This window comes from Plectropomus leopardus, chromosome 2, assembly GCF_026936395.1.
Source record: "Plectropomus leopardus strain MGB_pleo_1.0 chromosome 2, ASM2693639v1, whole genome shotgun sequence".
Taxonomy (NCBI): Eukaryota; Metazoa; Chordata; class Actinopteri; order Perciformes; family Serranidae; genus Plectropomus; species Plectropomus leopardus.
Window position 1 is genome coordinate 34,393,003 of NC_142177.1, and position 19,827 is coordinate 34,412,829.

General features: G+C 39.1%; 1 protein-coding gene across 2 annotated transcripts in view; it reads right to left on the reverse strand.

Annotated features, from left to right (window-relative positions):
• The window catches only part of igsf21a (immunoglobin superfamily, member 21a), a 263,595-nt gene that overhangs the window by 40,419 nt on the left and 203,349 nt on the right, over positions 1-19,827 (reverse strand). For both annotated transcript variants that reach the window (XM_042497548.2, XM_042497540.2), the window contains exon 5: positions 11,948-12,063. In XM_042497548.2, the coding sequence (XP_042353482.1) occupies positions 11,948-12,063 (116 nt within the window). The remainder of the gene's footprint in view (positions 1-11,947; positions 12,064-19,827) is intronic.

The following is a 19,827-nucleotide window of genomic DNA, read 5'->3' on the forward strand; positions in this document are numbered from 1 at the left end:
TATAACTCTTCCGTCTTACTTTTTAACAGTAAAAATAGTTTTCTTACAAAACCACTGTGCAAAAGCCAAAAACATAGCAGAGTTTGAAGTTTATAATTTGACATGAAAAAAAACAACAACAATAAACGTCCTCTCACCCCAACATAAGTGTTTTACTCCTGAGATGACCCTTTCAGTGCCAACATTTTAAAATAGTGAAATAAAATAATGAATGTGAACCAACTCATGTTACAACTAACCCCGTTCTCCCCTACTTATCTGCTGGGCTCTGATATGACTGAAGCAGCATAACGTGTCAAAATACAAGGTACCAGGATAAAACATGAGAAATCTCATTATTTCAGTGACATCTGCAGAAGATAGATAATATGAGGCATGTTTAAAGAATGCAGCTATCAGTTTGATTGTATTCATGCCAGGACCGCTGCATTTTGCAGCTGTCATAAAAGCTGTGGTAGCCGTTGATACCGGAGCATTTAACATTTTCACATCAATGACGACACCGTGCTTCTGTGAGGGGGGGAAACAGCAGACTCGTTTGAATCTCTGACCAATCAGACGTGTGTGGTGATTCAGAGGTCTGGAAGCAGGCTGCTGCTTTTATTAAATGTCAGTCACATTTCAGATATTCTCACCTGTTACACATCTTTCTTTGTTAGGTAGGATTTTTTTTTTAAACCCCAAGAATTTCACATTAGTAGCTGTTAATTTTTTACTCAATCCTGATTTGACATTTGAAGAACCAATAAAAAGCACATAATAAGTGAGAAGAAGGTAAAACAGAGAGCTTTCTTAAACCGCTTTTAATATTAGCGTAACCAGACGTGCAACAGTCACAATGGTGGATGAACTTTAACCCTTTCAGATGTCTACACTGAACCAGAATGAAGTGTCAGACATTGCAAATGATGCTGGAGAGACGCAAAAGGAAGTTGCATAGCAACAGGGAATATTTTTTGTGTTTGGAGGAACGAAGCATATTTATCAAAACAAAAAAAAAGCTTAAGTCAGGACAAAAGAAAATATTGTATTACATTATGTTGAAAGCACCTGAGGCCAGACAGAGACGAAGTCAAGGCTGCGTTCACCTGCAACATGTTTGGATGTTTACATGTGTACTCAAAGGAAAGAGTAAGAGGTCTTAAGATGCATTTATTCTATCCATAAAGCCCAGACAGAGGTGGGTAAGTGAGTGTAAAGTAGTTGTGAGGGCCTTACAAGTAGATGAAGATTTGTTTTCTCTCTCTTTTGCTCTCCCCTACTTACTTGATCTCATTCTCTCTCTTAAACACACACACACACACACACACTCACACACACATGCACGCATGCACACACGCACACACAAATACATACATAATTCCAATGTTGCTCATTATTTTTGTTTAAAAAAATCTGTTAATTTATCAGTATTTATTTTTTAAAAATTTAAAACAAGACAGGTAAAAATAAAAAAATATCAACTTAGTGAAAACCTGATGATAAAAATAACACTTGCAGCACAAACACCGTGTAGCTTCACTGCCTTTTTTTTGGGGTTTAATTACTTGAAGGGATTCTTGCTGATCTGCAGCATAATCAGCTGCTCTTGTCCTTCCTCCCAATTTTTCTCTTCACTTTCTATTAAAAAGACCCTGTTTTGCTGTGTTTTCCTGCAGCAGGAAGTAGAACCAAATCTTTATACCTGGGCACATGAAAGGTAGAGGAACTCAAACTAAAATTATTGCAGTAATAATCTTGAAGATATTCATTCAAATATATGTCTGATAAGTCACTACCTATCGCCGAATAAGGTAACACGATGATGACTGAATCTAGGGCCCCGTCATGAAAGCCCTTGCATAAGCACAACTGGGTATCTGTGTCAACATTAAAGAGGGTAAGTGCAGCAAACTCAATAGACTCACTCGTCATCTCACTTGCGTGACGAGCGGTCTCTGCAACACAATCAGCAGAAAAAATGTTGGCATTGTATGTTTCTGCAAACCAAGGGTACGTTGATATTGCACAATATTAAATAGCTGATACAATTTTATCATCATCATCATGCATCTCTCGCCCTCTTTCTCTTCTCTCTCTGTCTCTTTCCTATATATCATTTTGTCATCTACTGCAATTAAATTGGTTTTTACGACATCTATTGCACATCTGTCTGTCCTGGGAGAGGGTTCCCACCTCAGTCACTCTTTCTGAGGTTTCTACCTTTTTTTACCAATCATAGGGTTTTTTGGAAAGAGTTTTTCCTTAGTTGATGTGACGGTCTAAGGACAGAGGGATGTCGAATGCTGTAAAGCCCTTCGTGGCTGTGATTTGTGATAATGGGTTTTATAAATGAAATTGACTTGACGAACAAAGCTGTGGTAACTTAGGTTTAGGCACAACAACCACAATGGTAAGGAAATGATCATGTTTTGGCTTTAAATATTTCCTTTGGGGGAACAATCCCCACCGAAAAAGCCGCTGTGCATCACTAAAAAAACACCTATGTTTGTAGGCTTAAAAGCTGATGGAAACATGGCAATGATTCGCTAAATCACACCAGGTCACCTAAATCGCCGAGGTGTCACACCATCCACCTTGCAATGACAAAGTCAGCTCATATGCTATGTCACTTTAGAAACTTCTGTATGATACATATGAAACGTGCAAATGTAACGCATTCCTGGTTTGCAGAAAAGTAAATTGCCAACATTTTCGTCTGATGACTAAGCTGGTCTCTGCCAATGTTGCAGGTAAACGGTAACTATGGCTGAACAAACTAGACAACCACTAACTGAGTGACGTCACACAAGCAATTCTGTCTCAGTCTCAGGGGATTTAGATCTAAAAACACCCCTGCAATTACTGCTTAAAAGAGCACCCAAAAAGAGCAAAATGTAGATGTTAGAGATTGTAAGTTTAAAGGAGACACAATCAATATCTTTTCACATCATTTTTTTCTGTTTCTTTACAGAGTTTTAAAGTAAGTTTCACCTCATTGCTGAGTTGCTTGGACACAACTTCACTGTTTTGGTTCACTGTCACTGCTCTCATTATGTCTGCAGCAGCGGCATTGGGCAGAGTGACAGAGTGAATACTGGACTTACATCTATTAGGTGGACATAAACACGACTCCAAATGAATCATGAAGTTGCTGGGTAACTGCTGGAAGTGTAAACAAGTAACTGTTTGCCAACAAGTTTAATATATAAACTTAAAATGTATCATGCAATGTATACCAGCGAAATGTAAAAATGTCTTGTATGCATTGTATGTGTTTGATTTTCCTTCCCTTTTTTAAATTTATTTTTATAGTTAGTCTTTAGAAACATTTTTATTTATTTATTTATATACCTTTACTGATGCTTGCACTTTACTGTTTGCCCTTGATGTTTGTTGTACATGTACAATGACAATAAAGATATTCTACTTCTGCTTAAATGTGTGTCATTGTTGTGTTCACAACTTGTTTCTGCTGCCCCCAAATGGCCAAAAATGATTGATTATTGCAAATTTAAAAATTATTCAAGACTTACTGCAAATAAATATTAGTTTCAATATTCACTCAGTGTCCCTTGTAAATTTTATTTTGATAAAGAATGCCTTAAAATATGAGACTCAATTACATGTTAGGGCTGAAATTACAGTCAACATAAAATATGTTCTATCCTAAATCCATGTGCACATGTCACATGCAAGACAATATTTGTAATCAGTGTATGAAGGAATTCATTCAATTCAGTCTTACAAAAAATAAAGGTGAGATGTACTTTGGTAAAAGGAAACAAAGATGGTTTAAAATAAGAAACACCACAGAATGGTCATATTTATCTGGCTCAGTAAGTCGGCGCAATTTCTTTGTAAGATGTGAGCCACTGTTGAGACCAGGCTTGCAATGATATGACATTGAAAACAGAGCTGACAACAGCTCATTTTGCAACACGCCCTGGGGCAGCAGCACCGACAAAGACTAAATGAGTTTCATCAAAAAGCAAAGGGAGCTGTTTGAAGTCGCAGTCACACAACTGGGCCAAAGCAGCAACATGCGAGCAAATACTTACAAACCTAATAATGAGGTTTTGTTATGCAGCGTGACCGTGGACAACGCCATAAATAGAACAAATGGTCGCAGTTTAAATGTGATATTTGTGCTCATTCTTAAAAGTGAGCGGGGATCATGTCAAATGAAACACTATGTAGACGATATAATTATTTGGAATAACACCACAAGAGTGTGTTTTATTTTTGTGCCTGTAATTGCGCTTTTGGTAAATTGTTATTAACTTTGACAGTAGCTATAAATTTAACTCATTATTTAAAACTACTTCTTGGCATGGGCGAATTAGGCCCTCCACCTCTCCTGCACAGAAGCAAGACAAACTTTGTGGTCGTTTGCCTATTTGTTGTTGTTGTTGTTTTGTGTCCCTTTGATTTCATTTTGTGTTGGGTTTCTTTTGGTCATTTTTGTCCTTTTGTAGTAATTTTGTGTTTCTTTCAGGTTGATTTGTTTGCATTTTGTAAGCATGTTGTGTCATTTTGAGCTCATTTTCTGTCTTTATAGTGATTTTGTGTCTCTTTGAGGTCATTTGTTTTTCTTTGCGGTTCCTATGCATCCCTTTGTGGTTGTTTTGTGTCTCTTTTGAGTCTTTTGTTCTCTTTTGTAGTCATTTGTGTCTCCTTGTAGTCATTGTGTGTCTCTTTGCAGTTCTGTTGCATCTCATTGTGCTCTTTTTGTGTTTATTTCTGGTCATTTTTATTCTTTTCCTGGTAGGTATGTCTTCATTTGAGTGAGATTTTGCAGGTGAGGTCTAGAACTTGACATTTTTGGGCCCATGGGCTTGCGCACAGTGGGCCTGTTCAGTGATCCATTCATGCTGCTTGGTGTGGCAAGATTTGGCATGTTATTTGGCATCATTTAGCTACAGAGTTAACCTGTGATGATATAACAGTGACAATTTAAACAACCAAGCACAGAGAACATACCAAAAACAAACATGAAAGCAAGCTCTATTTCTCAAAGGACTCAACTGTTTTTCCATGCCATTTAGAAATGAATATTTCCTTTTGCTATTGCTGCTGACTATGGACCACAGTATGAGATCTCAAAGGGGATTCGAAAGAAGTTTGCAGGACCGGGGAGCCTAGTGAGACTGTACTTCTAACATCTATCCATGAAACCTGTCAGAGTTTGTTTACTCGGTTTTGATTTAGACCAACAGAACAAGGCAACTTTGACAGGCCATGATCAACTCCCCACAGAGGCAATGTACTTCCCAAATATAAAGTCTTTTCTTTGTCAATTTCCTTTGATGGCGCAGACTTGACTTCATATCTTGCTTGCATCGCTTCAATGAAAACACTTTGTCTATAAGATAAAGTATAAGGTAGTGCTGTGCACAGACATTTTGAGGACAGGTGTTCAAGTTAAAAAAAAAAAGGACACTATTCCTCAGAGCACATGCTGAAAAAAATATTTGTGCATTCACAAAGCATGCCCGGTCGAGATGTTTCTACGTGTCTGCTGGTCCAAGACGGGCTCTTGAGGCCCAAGTACAGACAGTTAATTTGTACACAGTAATGAGCAGTAGCCTGTCTAGCTTACATAAGGTGTCTTAAGATCTAGCAGGGGAAGTTTTGGTCTTGCAGTTGTCCAGCACAACATTAATTGAGAATTGATGCCACTGGGCCAAATTTAAACACTAAATTATAAAATCAGAAAAAGAAACTAGAATTACTGCCTAGCAGTTGTATGCCTGTGCAAATCTGTCAAACTGCACTTTCACTTTACTATGTCCATGTCTGTAAAAACATGGATGCTTCACAATCAGCTTCCCTCCGGCAGCACAGAAGATTTATTCCATCAGCACAGTTTCAAGGTGGACAGCCAAGATTAGCGTCACCAATTCAGTATCGGACGAAATGTCCTCCCTTCGTTTCCTGAGTTACAACGTTGAGTTTTGGATCTAAAATGACCTTTTGGATCTAAAATGTCATCACTTCATCATTTTATCCTATAAGCCATTTGTGTGAAATGCTTCTTAGCCAAAAACATGTTTTGTGAGGTCACAGTGACCTTTAGCTCCGACCACCGAAATCTTATCATTGAGTCAAAGTGGAGGTTTGTGCCAAATTTGAAGATATTTCCTCAAGGCATTCTTGAGATATGACATTTTTAAGGATGAGACGGACGCAACGTCATAGTGACCTTTGACCCTGAGGAAAAAGATAATGACAAGGTACTTAAGACAAGGTTTTGATACTGCTTGGATCTTCTTGGACCTGCTATTGCCTTTGAAGATCCAAGCAGGACTTAAATAAACTTGTGTTATTCATATATACAAATGACGTTTCAATCCTGCTTGGATCTTCATCAGGTTTTGAACTGACAAATATCCAAGAAGGATCAAAACGTTGTCTTAAATTTACTTGTGCGGCATGGAGTAAGTGAACAAGTGTTACCTTTTTCCTCATGTACGTTGTTTTTTGATAGCCTTGCACCTATGTGATGTGCCTATAACTACCCTCTTTTAACCTGACCTTTGAACCACCAAAATCTAATCAGTTCATCACTGACTCAAAGTGGAGGTTTGTGCCAAATTTGAAAAAACTTCTGAGGTGTTCTTGAGATATTGCATTCATAGGAATGAGACTGACGAGGTCACAGTGACTTTCTCCTTTGACTTATGGCTATCAAAATCTAATCAGCATCTCCGTAAGTCCAAGTGGATGTTCATGCCAAATTTGAAGAAATTCTCTTAAGGCGTTGGTGGGATCTCGCATTCACGAGAATGGAAAGGCTGGACGTACCATGTATGGACGGACGCCCCAAAAAACATCATGTCTGTGACCACGGCTATTGCCAGCATTGAAGCATTAAGATAAGGCTTGCAATAAAGGCACTTATCTCGCTGGACTCCAAAAGGGCAGATACTTGAGCACCACCTGGGGTCTATTTGTACACATGTCTGAAAAAGGCTAATAAGTGACCCTGAAATTAGTTTCCATCCAGACACAAGGTGCAAGTAGCTTTCCTCCGATAATTTTGGCTCACATCATGACTAAATATAATTTTCATTTCCATGCTATGAGAGCACTGGGAACATTAAAGGCCCTTCACACTCGTGGTGCTCACACAGGTGTTTTCACTTATATTGGCTGATTAAACCTCTTCTCAGGACTGTGTGGGTGTCTACAAACTGCGCTTGACTAACATCTGAATCTCTTGTTATTTTTGCTTCATCTGCCAGGGCGGGGCAATTTGCACTATGATTATTTTTTTAAAGCCATATATGAAGTTTAGTGACTTTTGTAAACTTTCAGCGTACTTTCACTTCACCCAACTTCAAACAGAATAACTGGGATACCTGTGTGGGTGTGCAGGACTTATTAGGTCTATCAGTGTCATTTCTTTTTCTCTGTTAATATATAATTGGTTAAAAAAGACACTTAAGAAACAAAATGTGCCAATCTGAAGATGTGGGAGACATGTCTTGTTATTTTTAGCATGATATTTCAGTTTCCCTTAAGAATACTGGCCAGGAGCTCCAGTAAAACGCTTTTTGTTTTGAAATGGTTTCATCTGGCTGCTGGTGAACTGAGACAGTTACTGTGATAAAGGTTCACGGTGTGAGTCTCTCATGTGTCTGATGCAAGGACAGCCCACATAGCTCATTATTTTTAATTAATTCTGTGCTTTTTATCCATTACTGACACTTTTACTGACTCTGCAAGCTGTGTGTCAACAATCATTCACGCTTAACAGCCTTGAACAAGCAGTCAGCAGAACCACTTTTCTTTTTATTTTATTTATTTTTGGTTATATTACCTTATCTTAAGATAAAGCATACCACATTTCTTATGCTTACATCTATTTAGTTAAATCTACAGTGCTTGCAATACCTCTTTCACTAAATATTCCACATCCATACCATTATAAAAGAAAATCTCAATTTTCTCATTGCACCAATTTAGTTTGCTAAAGCAAGTTTCAGCACACAACTACATCTGTCTTACTCTTCTGTGCGTTCCTGCATATAACCAGCTTTTTATGATGATCAATTCTTCATGTACTTCTTAGGCTTGACTCTTCCCCACATTTGCTAACTTGTGCATTTTCGTGGATTTATTTTTAAAGAAGAGGAAATGTTACAGGTTTGTATTTAACCTTGATTTATTCATAAAGGATAAAATTGAAAAAAAAAAGAAGAAAAAGATCCTGCATTAAACAGATTGCTCTCTTAGATTGTACTGCTGCTAGAAATTCTTGAGTAACAAAAGAAGCTGGATTGAAATGCACAAAGCTCATTTGTATTCTAAGGTCATATCATGACCTTTCCATGTTATACCAAAGATTGCAAATACAGTGGTTAAAGGAGCAGCCAAATAGTCTTTCAATACTTGGTTTTATTTCAAGTGGGTGATTCAGACTAGGGATTCATGATAATATCTGCACGTTATCGATATCAGCCGATATTGGCTATAAAAATGAAATATTGGCATCAGCCGACACGCTGATTTCTGTCAATATGACGAGCAGATATTTCTATTTTTTTACTGACAAAGTGATCATGTAAAAAACATCAGCCCTAAGTTGAAGTATTTCTCATATTTTGCACAATTAATATCACCTACACTGAAAAGCATTGATTCTGCGGGTGTGCTATTACAATAAGATCATGCATGTTGTGATGTCAATTCCACTACAGAAGAGACTTGATGATCACTGAAATTAAGTGGGGAAAAAAATAGAAAATGTATCAATATCGGCATTAGTTATTGCCCACATAAGTTTTTATGTATCGAAATATCAGATATCGGCAACAAATCCAATATCCTAAACTTGGACCATTTGCTTTCTAGGTCCAGCATGCCTCCTAGAAATTAAGTTTATATGAAACTAATTTGAAACAGCAGATATCATTGAGGGAAGCATAGTGCCAAGCAAGTGAAAATTTCTGTTAGCATAACAAAGAAATGTTGTTGAATAACATGTTTGGAAAGTTGCAAAAATGTTGATACTGAACGTATCGGCAAAATGTTAAAAAAAAAAAACTGATTTCAGTTGTTTTACCAAAATGGTATCCACTCATGGTGACAACAATATTATTTTTGTTATAAACTTGTTTTTAACTAGCATTACACCAACATTAAGATCTTTCCCTAACCTTAACCCTTTCTCACAAGAGAGAAAAAAAAAAAACAGGCACTGATCCTTGCCTCAAGCATGTACCCTTTTTTCTTTTTCTTTACATTTTCAAATATTTTTGAAGTTGTGCGCACTGCTATTTTTTCTGCATTTCTTGATTCCTCACCAATTAGTAAAAATCTACAAGAAAATTACCTGAAAATAGCACAAAAAACAAAAGAAAAAGAACAAAAACAGGACATTACCTGAAAAATGGATAATGATGTGAACGTCCCTAAACATAACCTAGATGGAAATTATGTTTCCACAACAACAGAATGAAGGAAGATTACTTTAGCAATACACAAACGTAATTTCTAGGAGACAGGGTTGTAGAGTCGCTGACAAAGCTAATTATCAGCAATGTGACTGTCACATAGTCAGCACGGGCTTACTGTCCAGCTGAAACCTTGCAGATCTTTTTTCCTCCATTAAGTGTTGGAAAGAGGATCCTGCAGTGCTGAGCTTTAATGGCTTAAGGCTCCCTGTGAAATCACAACGGGGGGGAACCTCACTCATCACACCATCAACCAGGAAGTACCTGAGAGACGGAAATCACATTCACCTTGTATTCACCTCTCGCTGGGCTCATAATTGCAGGAGATAGGTGTGCTCAGGGTCTGGAGTCCATTATCATACACCCATGGACGATGATTAATGACCCGGCGGGAACAAACAGCGAGCAACCGCTCTCAAACAGCGTCCGTAAGCTCATATGCCACCAGACACAGGAGCATATGCTTCAGATATTTGCAAGACCTTGTCCTGCACTTCAAAAAGTTGAGAAAAAAGTGTGTGTATGGCGTGACTCTGAAGTGTGTGCGCTTGGGTGTACAGTGATAATTCTGTGTGCAATCATTACTATCATGTCACTGTGATTAGATTAATTGCCCTGAGTGTTACCATCAATAACACTAATGTGTCTGTTTCCTGAATCTGATCTACCTTTTTAATGACTACATTGCATGACTAAATTAGCGATGGTAATCAATCACAGGTCAATCTGTAATGAACATAACAGCAGTGCTGATGACAGCGACTTGGAAGGGCTGCAGGAATACACTATCTGTGTGTTTATGTGCGGCATAGTCTGCGCGGAGACTGTATCCACCAGTGTCTTCTAGCGAAACAGGAAAATGTTGGCACGTTTCTGCAAATCATGGATACGTTACATTTCTATGTTTCGTACGTATCATATCAATGTCTGTAATGTGGCAGACAACTCGGCGAGACCAGGGATGTTTGCGGTGACAGGTACATTTTACTTTTCCAGGACAGATTATGGTGACAAAAGCAGGTATTTTCAAGGAGATGTTCGGGACATTTCCATCCGTGGCTTTGGTGAAAAAACTGTGTTTTAAGCCAAAATATGATCTCCTCCTAACCACAACCAAGTAGTTTTTGTGCCCGTCCATAACAGTCCTAAGGGATAGTTTGGATCTTTTGAAGTGGGGTTATATGAGATACTTATCCATAGTCGATATATTACATACAGTAGATGTTGGTCAGCTCGCTCCCAGTTTGGAGAAGCAGACAGAAGTACTGAAATGGAAGCACAACAATGTACTGCTGTGGAGGGGTCAGCAAAAATAATGTATTTTAGCAACCTAAAAAAACAATATAATTTTAAGTGTTTGCTATATTGGGAATATTTTCAATGCTTTATCGTGGCTTCAGGCAGCCATTGCTGACAAGGAACTGAAGCCCTTATAACATTCTCTTCAAAGCCAGAGTCCATTGAGAAAAATGGTGATTTCACATCACTGAACACAGGAGCTACTAGTTTATCGCTGCCTCTATTAGTTATTTCGCTTCTGTTGTGTGACTTTGGTAAATCCAAACTGACTCTTAAAACACCAATGTCACATAAAAACACAAACTAACTGCAACAGTAGACCAGCAGCTGCCATGTTCAGCGAGCTATAATGACTAAATGAGATTATTTTTCTGTCTTTTTGCCTTTATTTAGATAGGACAGCAAGCGTGAAAAGGGGAGAGAGAGAGAGGGTGACAGGCAGCAAAGGGCCGAGGTTGGACTTGAACCCACGGCTCCTGCAGCGAGGACATAGCCTCTGTGCAGTCGAGCTACTGGGCACCCCTAAAATGACTGTTTTTGTCAAAAGAGTCTGGTTGCTTTGACAACAGAAGAGATGGCGAACTGAAGCTGTTAACAGTCAGAAAAGGCTGTCTGCAGAAAGGAAAAGCAATAAAAATACTCTGCATATAGTGTATACTTAAACCGATATGGATTTTTTAGGGAGTTTTTGTAGGTGGCTAAAATTTATTTTGCTGTTGTTTGCTGTTTCCCAAACTGTATATGAGCAGCATCTACTGTATGTTATACACTGACTATGGATACCTCATATAACCCAACTTTATAAGATCTGAACCATTAACCATCTTTGTCACAACATAAAATTGCAATTTGAAACATAAACAAAGTTTCAACATATCCACTTAACGCATAAATGTGACCTGTACATGGTTTGAAGACACGTACAATGCCAACTTTTGATCTGGCCATTGGGCCCACAAATAACTCTGTTGGAAGCACTGAGATCAGTGATTGTGCTGTTGTCAAGCAACTTCTGAAAAGAGCCTTTTTACCGGAGTGCTAAAACGTTACAACTAGCTGTCTGCTGATACCTCTAAAAGAACAACAAAAACCCCCGTCAGCAACATGCAACGCAGCTCCTTTTCCTCTGTAAACAACAGGGATGTGTGTTCAGTAAAGGCAGGTCCCTGGTGGACAAACAGCATGGTGTATCTTTAACAGCAACTCACCGATGGGGCTGGTTTCCCTCCTTTCGCGGTGCAGACGAGAGTGAAATTCTGGGCTTGGTATCGACTGAATGGGGCTGGAGTGTTCTCTGCCACCACTGATATGTTGTTTGGAGGCGCTGTGGAGGACAGGAAGAAAGCTTTGAGAATCAATACCTCAAAGCATTTGATGGACACAAAATGCAACCTCAGATATTCCGAAACTGTTAGAAAACATCCGCTTTAACTTGCTCAGAGAAATCCGGGAGTTATTTTGTGATGAAATGCAGGGTTAGGGTTATACATGCACTGGCAATACTGACAGCAGAGTACGAGCAGGGAAGTGAGAGCTGAGAACGCTGAGCAATGCGTCTGTACCCAGATGTTTCAGAAAAAAAAATGAGCAAAACAAACCTCCAGACCTGCTTTATCTATTTAAACGCAAGTACCTGCCGAGGGTATCTCCACTTAAAATGGTAACTGAACGGTTGGGACAATGTGTTCAAAACTCCCCAGGGCTCATGTGAGTCGGATGAGGCTGATAAGGTAGAAAATCTCATACATATCATATCACTAACCCTCCGTCTGAATCTCTCCAGGGATCCCAGTAAGTATGTCATGGCAGCGTAAAGAGAAAACATGTGAGCAAGACTTCACAGTATTATACAGGAGCACAGGGAGGAGAAGGAGGTAATGAATGGAAATCTCCCACATCCCCCGGAAAATCAGCTGTTCAACATGCAGCCCTACTCGAGTCCTTGTATGGTGGCTTAAATATGAATGTGAATACTTCATAGACCATATTGTGGCTGTTTCAGGGAAATATCAACAAGCAAGTTTTAACCGGCAACACTGCAGCAGATGATGGCCAGCTGCACAAGGACCACTTGAATTTTGATGAGCACTGCCGAGTATCAAAGGCACTTTTCACAACATTAGCTGAAGAGGATTTAAGATGCAGAGGTTTTCATGTGATCTGTATATCGACATGTCTTCTCTTTATGAGGATTTTCTTGCACCATTGTGCATAGGCATTGAATAGTCATCTGGCGCATTGTTTCCCTCCAGATTTGGCGGCGGACTGTTTTAAGAACACTTCAGTTGGCCCGAGTTTTAATCAGAAAGAGAGGCGTTTATAAAAATCTGTCAAGGACTGGGTGAGAGAAGCATGTCTTTAGAAAGTTATGAATTCATGGCTAAGAAAGGACACTTCACCAATTTTCAGCCAGCTCTGTATCAAACTATGTGTAAATGAACAATAGTCAACTTTCTCTTATAAGCACAAAGACCTCCCTGCTTATCTCTCAGCTCAAATCAGCTATTTTGGTTACCTCTAGGAGGTTGCAATAAATGTACAAGCCCCTAGGAACAGCACTTAGCGGCCAAACATGGAATTACAACACCTGGGTCTGGTACATGATACCATGGGTCCCAAAAGACTTCTCCCAAAGATTTACACTGTAAAAGAGACATCTGTAAATCAGTGGATACATTTTTTTGAGCATCACAATTACTATATCAAGTTCTCTTTATACATCCATGGTGTAAAGACAGCAGTGGTTGCTCAAACTACAGATTGTACTTCCACAATTTGGACATGGACACAAAGAGTATAGGGAACAAACCTCAGATCAAACTGAAAAACAAGGCAGTGTTGATCACACATGAACCAAGATTCTGTTACTGTATTGCCCATTTCTTGCCTAAAAAGTCTTCAGAAACATATTTTAGCTTGTTTAGTTTAGCTGTAATAGGAGAGTTTGTGAACAAGCAGTGGGCGTCACACTGTTTCTTGTATTGTGAAAATGAAGGCTGAAAAAATTGATATTAAACAGTAAAACTAAGCAGTGATGAACAAAGCTTCTGTTACTGCGTTGTCTGGTCCTCGCTCTCAAATGTTTGCAGAAACATATTTTTGCTTATTGTGAAACTGAGATCATTACCTGCCGGCCATATTGTTTCCTGTGTCAAAACGAGTAGGCGACCCATCAGCTCGCTCACCATAACTACACAATTATCCCATTTTGCTCCTTGGTCCAGAAGTGGAAGCCCTGAGCAAAATGGTAAGTTGGCATTTAGTTAGTCATTATGTTTAAGCTTTAAAGAGAGAGGTAGTTAAAGTTAGGTTAAGGGATACATCTCATCGCTGTTAGGGTGAATCATGTCTTTATGTCTAAAGAACAAAGTAAATAAAGGGGATTGATGCTGTCTTTGACCTCATTTTTATTCACTGCAATATCACTTTACAGCAGGATTTAATGTTCTTAATGTTCCTAATTTTGGTTATGTCATAAGGGGGACGGGGGAGGGTCTACATGGATTTCTGATATTTTATTTTTATTCCGTAAATCTTTTAATCTGGGACGCACTCTGTGCTTAAGCTTTATAAGTGCTATATAAATAAAGATGATGATGATGACTATTATTATAATTATTATTATCAAATAACAGTCCTGTTGGTGGGTGAAGGGGGGGTGCAAAATGTAGGCTTCAAACAGAATGTGGCTGCAGCTACACGTCTCTTCAAAACCAACCAAACTGGCGTTACCTCCCAGTGGGAGCATTTATTTATCTGGTGTGGCGCAGTGCATTTTGGAGGTTGTAGGGTTTTTTTTCCTCTTGAGCAAAAGCAAATACCACAGCCTTTTTTCCTGTTTTCACTGATCATGAAGAACCAATTTAAAAGTATTTGCCTCTCTCGACTGCACAGATGGCAGCGTTTAATGAAAAGGCCATCCTTTCAGCAGTGAAATGCTTCTTTAAGGTGATACAGTGATTCAACAAGAAAGGTCATGCAGCGAACAGTGTCTCTTTCAGGTGTCACTTAAATCTATCAAGCGGTTTTAAACAGACATGCCACAGAAATTAATTGATTAAAGGTGGGGGTGTGGGTAGGAGGGGATTTAGCTGCTGGTCTGGGCGCCTCTGTGTTTCCACACCTCTTAATTGCTTATTGATGGGATTCATATGGTAGTAAATTAACCTTAGAACACTCCATTAGCTTACTGACAAGCCCGTCTCAACCTGGCATATGATAAGCTGTCAGAGGTGTCTGTTCCTGACCAATCATTCACAAGTACCTGACACAGAAGCCGTGTCAAGTGGTGAAGTGCCTCCAGTATACAGTGAAGTTGCTCCAATATGCAGAGCACATAATGAGACAATAAAAAGCAAAACAATCTAACTTTATAGATTTATAATATTGATTGCGTTATTCCATAAAATACATTCTATTGCGTAAAAGCTTGCTGGAGTCCAGTAAATATATTCCTAACATCATCGTCAATTTTTTTTTTGTCCACAAAGTGCTCCAAGTGCTGCTGCACTATGCAGTAAAAAATTATGATTCATTTTCACAATATTAGCAGCTGTAAACGCAAAGAGATCAGGAGAGTTTCGCAGCAATCTGCAGGGAGTTTTAACACACCCAACCACATGCATTTAATTTAGACAAAGCTAATCTCATGAAATCCAATTTTATTAGATTAAAAATAATTACTGTCAAATTGCAGGTTTCCACATGACTGATAAGTATTGATAATCCCCTGACAAGTACTTATCCAATGCACCAATAAAGAGATGCTTTGTTTGGTTAGAATAAACTCACTAACACAACCTTCTGCACATTGATTTGGGTTTCTGCCCTGTGGGTGAATGGCCACCTAATGGGAGTCAAAGCCAGAGACTGCAATAAGCCTTGGTGAAATATTTGACACGATAAAAGAACAAGACCTCCTGTGCACAGCTCACTATTTGCAAACACAACAACCCTGTACAGGATTAAGATGGTTGTCTGTGATGATGGAGTCTAAGCCTTTCATACCTCATTTAATTGCAGCTCTCTCATCGCCCACTTGTGAAAGGTTGAGCTAATTTCTTCCCTTGTTTTTTTGTGCTGCAGTTCTTTGTTTTACGCTGTCTGTCGGGCTTTTTAAATGGGGGCGTCTGCCTCTCAGTGTGAACTGAGGCCTGCATATCAATCATTTAAAAACGACGGATAAATAATTAAATGTCTTTCTTGACAAGGTTACTGTCTGGTATGCTATTGCTGATATAGAGCTCGCACAATACAGGGAGAGAAAAACATATGAATCAAAATGCATAAAAAAGCTGCCAAAGTTAAGTTTGCTAAACAATGTGTAGAAGTCTAGGGGAAAAAAATATCAAAAGCAAAGAAACTTTTGCATGGAAAAGTAAAACAATAAAAATAAAAAAAATCCAATATCTTTGACATTCTTCTGGAGGTTTCTTTAAAAACTCAAAGATTCAAGTACAGATATAAAAATTCCAAATCCGCCCTGCACCATCTCTCCTATTCCTTTATATAATAAAAACTGCACAGCTACACAATGTACAGGCAGAATTGTTTCTGCTCTGTGTGTCTGACATTGAGATTGCCACACATGATTTTTTCCTTTCTCTCCTCAGAATTGATTGAAATGTTTTGTGCTGTGTGTATTAGTGCTTATGGCTTAAGAGAGAGGAAAAGGCTTTTATATGACTATGTCCAATTTCAGTGTTTTTCATGTTTTCACTTTCCTCTTTAGGCTGAGCCATTTTGCCAAACTCATGGGCTCATGGAACTCTTTCAAAACTCGTTCTGATAAATACTCATCAGCAGTGGCCCCCAGATGTTTGTCATGGATTGGCCTGATGAGCCCACTGAAAATCAAGGGGCGGCACACCAGAACTAAAAGTCATAAATGAATTTTGGGAACTTGCAAATGCTTTTGAATTTTAGGTTTGTTAAAAATATAATGCAGATGGGTATGTACAATTCATGGACGTATTTAATTTTTTCACTGTTGTATTTCGCTTTTTTTGGATGAATGTATTGTTGTTATAACAATTTTCATACTACAGACACTGTGAAGGCACATTTTCCAATAGGACAAAAAAGGCTATCCTCTCCTATCCTAAAGCTTTGTTGATATATTGACTAGGATGACAGAAAACTTTTCTTTTTTTCAGTTTATATTATCCATTTATTTTATTTTCCAGGTTGATGAAAGCAGTACCATAAGTTGTTTTTATCCTCATTTGTGTTTTACTTGTTGGGTAGATAATTGATCTGTAGATCTGTTCAAAGCTAATCTGATCAGACTGATGAATAAGGGGAGCACCCTCTGCCAATGAATGCAAAGTTGTTTTTCTATTTTGCTTGTTTTAAGGGGGAAAAGAGGCCTGCAGTCCCCTGAGCCACTCCACCTTTTTCCAATTTTCAGAGTTCCTTTGCACACCGCTGCATTAAAAGCAGCATGTACTTCCTTTTGTCCCTGGTAGTGCTGCTGTGCCAGTTACTTCAATAATGATCTCTCCCTCTATTTCTCATTCATCACCTTCTTCTTGTTCTATATCCTCAAGCACCATTACCATGCTATCTTTGCAAAAAAAGAAAAAAGAAACAACCTGCAAATGGGACTGGTGAATGTGCAGAACAGGAGCATGTTTAATGCTCCCGATAGACTGCTTTCCTTGGCCTCATAATTAAGGGATTTAGAGCTCTGGAGACAGCTGGACTCACAAGAAACACTCCCAACATCCCCTAGTACTAAGCACCCTGGCCTCGAGTCCACATCTCCAGGGGTTTATTTATAGTGGATAAAGGTGGTGGTGGTTTGTGTGTGTGTATGTGTGTGTGTGTGTGTGTGTGTGTGTGTGTGTGTGGGAGAGGATGGCAAAGTGTGGGCAGCAAGGTCATCCTCAGCTTACTTTTACTGACAGTAATTCTGTGATAAATATTAGAAGAAGCCATACTTTTTTATCGTGGGCCCAAAGTAATCAATATGGACTTTGAATTGTTTCACAAAGCTTAATGATTCACTTCTCAGTGTAATCTAAATCACTGCTGTATTTTCTTGTCAAATTGTTATTCTGACAGCTGAAGAAACACGTCTATAACAAGAACTGAATTTGTAACATTTTCTACTTTGTTCTGACATGTGTTAATTGGATATGTATGCATGTGTTTATCTCTTTTCTGTGTTAGCCCTCTAAGACAGGTGACCTGTGCAAGTTCTACACAATTGGCAGCCCACAGAAAAAGGACGCCAATGGGGAAGTGTTAAAAACTGCGGTTCCTTGAACGGCTGCTTGAGGCTGGCTCCAAAACTGAGTAAATCTCCACAGGACCCCATCTTAAAATGCCTAACTTTACAGCAGAAATAAACATGTTTACAGCCTGGTACAATAAAGTTTTAGTTGCTATACAGGGTTCTCACACATTTTCATGGACAAAATTTTAAAACTTTTCCTTTACTTTTCAGGGAGCCATAATACTTTTTGTCTTGCACCTCTTGCCCAGTCTTTTTGCTGATGCCAAAAGCTGCTTTCTGCTGGGATATGATATGATGCTGAGTGGGGTCAGTTTGTAATGCGGCCGGACAGAGCCTTTTGTGGAGTTATGATATGCTGTCAGATGGCAGCTGGCACGGCAGTATGATACATGAATGGGCAGCATCAGTTGATAGCTGGACGGCGTCAGGTTGAAATGCTTCTGGTAACAGCGTAGCACAAGAAGCTGGAAGGCCCCTTTAGGGTGGGCGGGTTCAACAAACACCGGACTTTCACCTGGGAACCAGTATTCGCTTCCCATATCAATGTCGGGCCAAACGGAGATGTTTTTTCCGAAACCTACGAACTTGCTTTTGTTGCCTTGTATATGCTTGTGCTGATGTCCTAGCATTAGTTGCGACATCCCAGATGCAAGTGGATACCTAAAGCATAATATGTAGACGACAATTTGGCATGAGAACGTGTTGCCAGGATCCACCCCCCTGCTCCTCCACTGCTCCAACCTCTGTCCCCAAAACAAAATGGTGATGACCAGACTCGAGGCTTTAAACAAGACCCCATAAACCAATGGGTGACATGACAGTAGCTATGCCCATTATTTATACAGTCGATGGTTCTACACTGTCTCTCACCCAGTGCATGCTGGGATAGGCTGGAGCCCACTGTATAAGCAGGTGCTGAAAATGAAGGGAGCAACTAAAAATCGTTTCAAAGTGTTCCAGTAATCTCATTAATGACACTACTGGTTAAGTTTCAAATGAGTTGATACCAACAGGTGAAAGCTGGCTAACCTAACTAGCAGCTAGTCTTTGTCCGAAAATTAAAGCAGAAGTCAATTTCAATATGCAATCAGAAAAGAAACATTCATACAATTAGTTAGTAGAGGTTTTCAATGTCAGATGGCTCACAATTACCTGCTATTGCTGCTTTTTTCTACCATATGTGGATGCATGCCATTTAGTCAGAATGCTCCACTGAAGAGATTTGCTCTTAATAAAGCTTTCAAACACTAACTTCCATCAGCAGTTGCAAGGTTGGTAATTTATTTGATTTTTTTTCAAAACTAAAAGGGAGTATATTTTACTTTTGTGTAGTAAAAACAGTGAATACAATAAGGCCCAGAGCTCGGCATATCCCTGTGTGTCGAGGATACGTGGTTGTATTTTTTAAACTGCTTTGAAACAGGGCCTTGAGGTGACACAGTGTCATCAATATGCAAAACAATTTCATGTCTGAATTTGGAGAGCTTCTTTAGAGATGAAATTGGAAATAATAGCGCAGACAGAAAGAGACACAAGTGGACCCTGAAGAACATCTAAAAAGTATTTCCCTCCTCTTAGAGCCAGAGGGACAATATCACACTGTGACTCTGATGCGCAGATCTGTAACAAAAGCCAGCAAGAGAATACAGATGGAGGGAGAGGAGAGGCTGGGAAATGTGTTAACGTGATGCAGTGCACTTTGCAGGACTCTATCTTCTACCTCCATGGCAGAAAATGTTTATTAACCCTTTAGAGAGACTTTTTTGTGAATTCTCCTCCACAGGGGGGTCGGAGGTCATGGCAAGCTACAGAGCAGCAACCCTAGAGCTACCTAGGATAGAATTACCT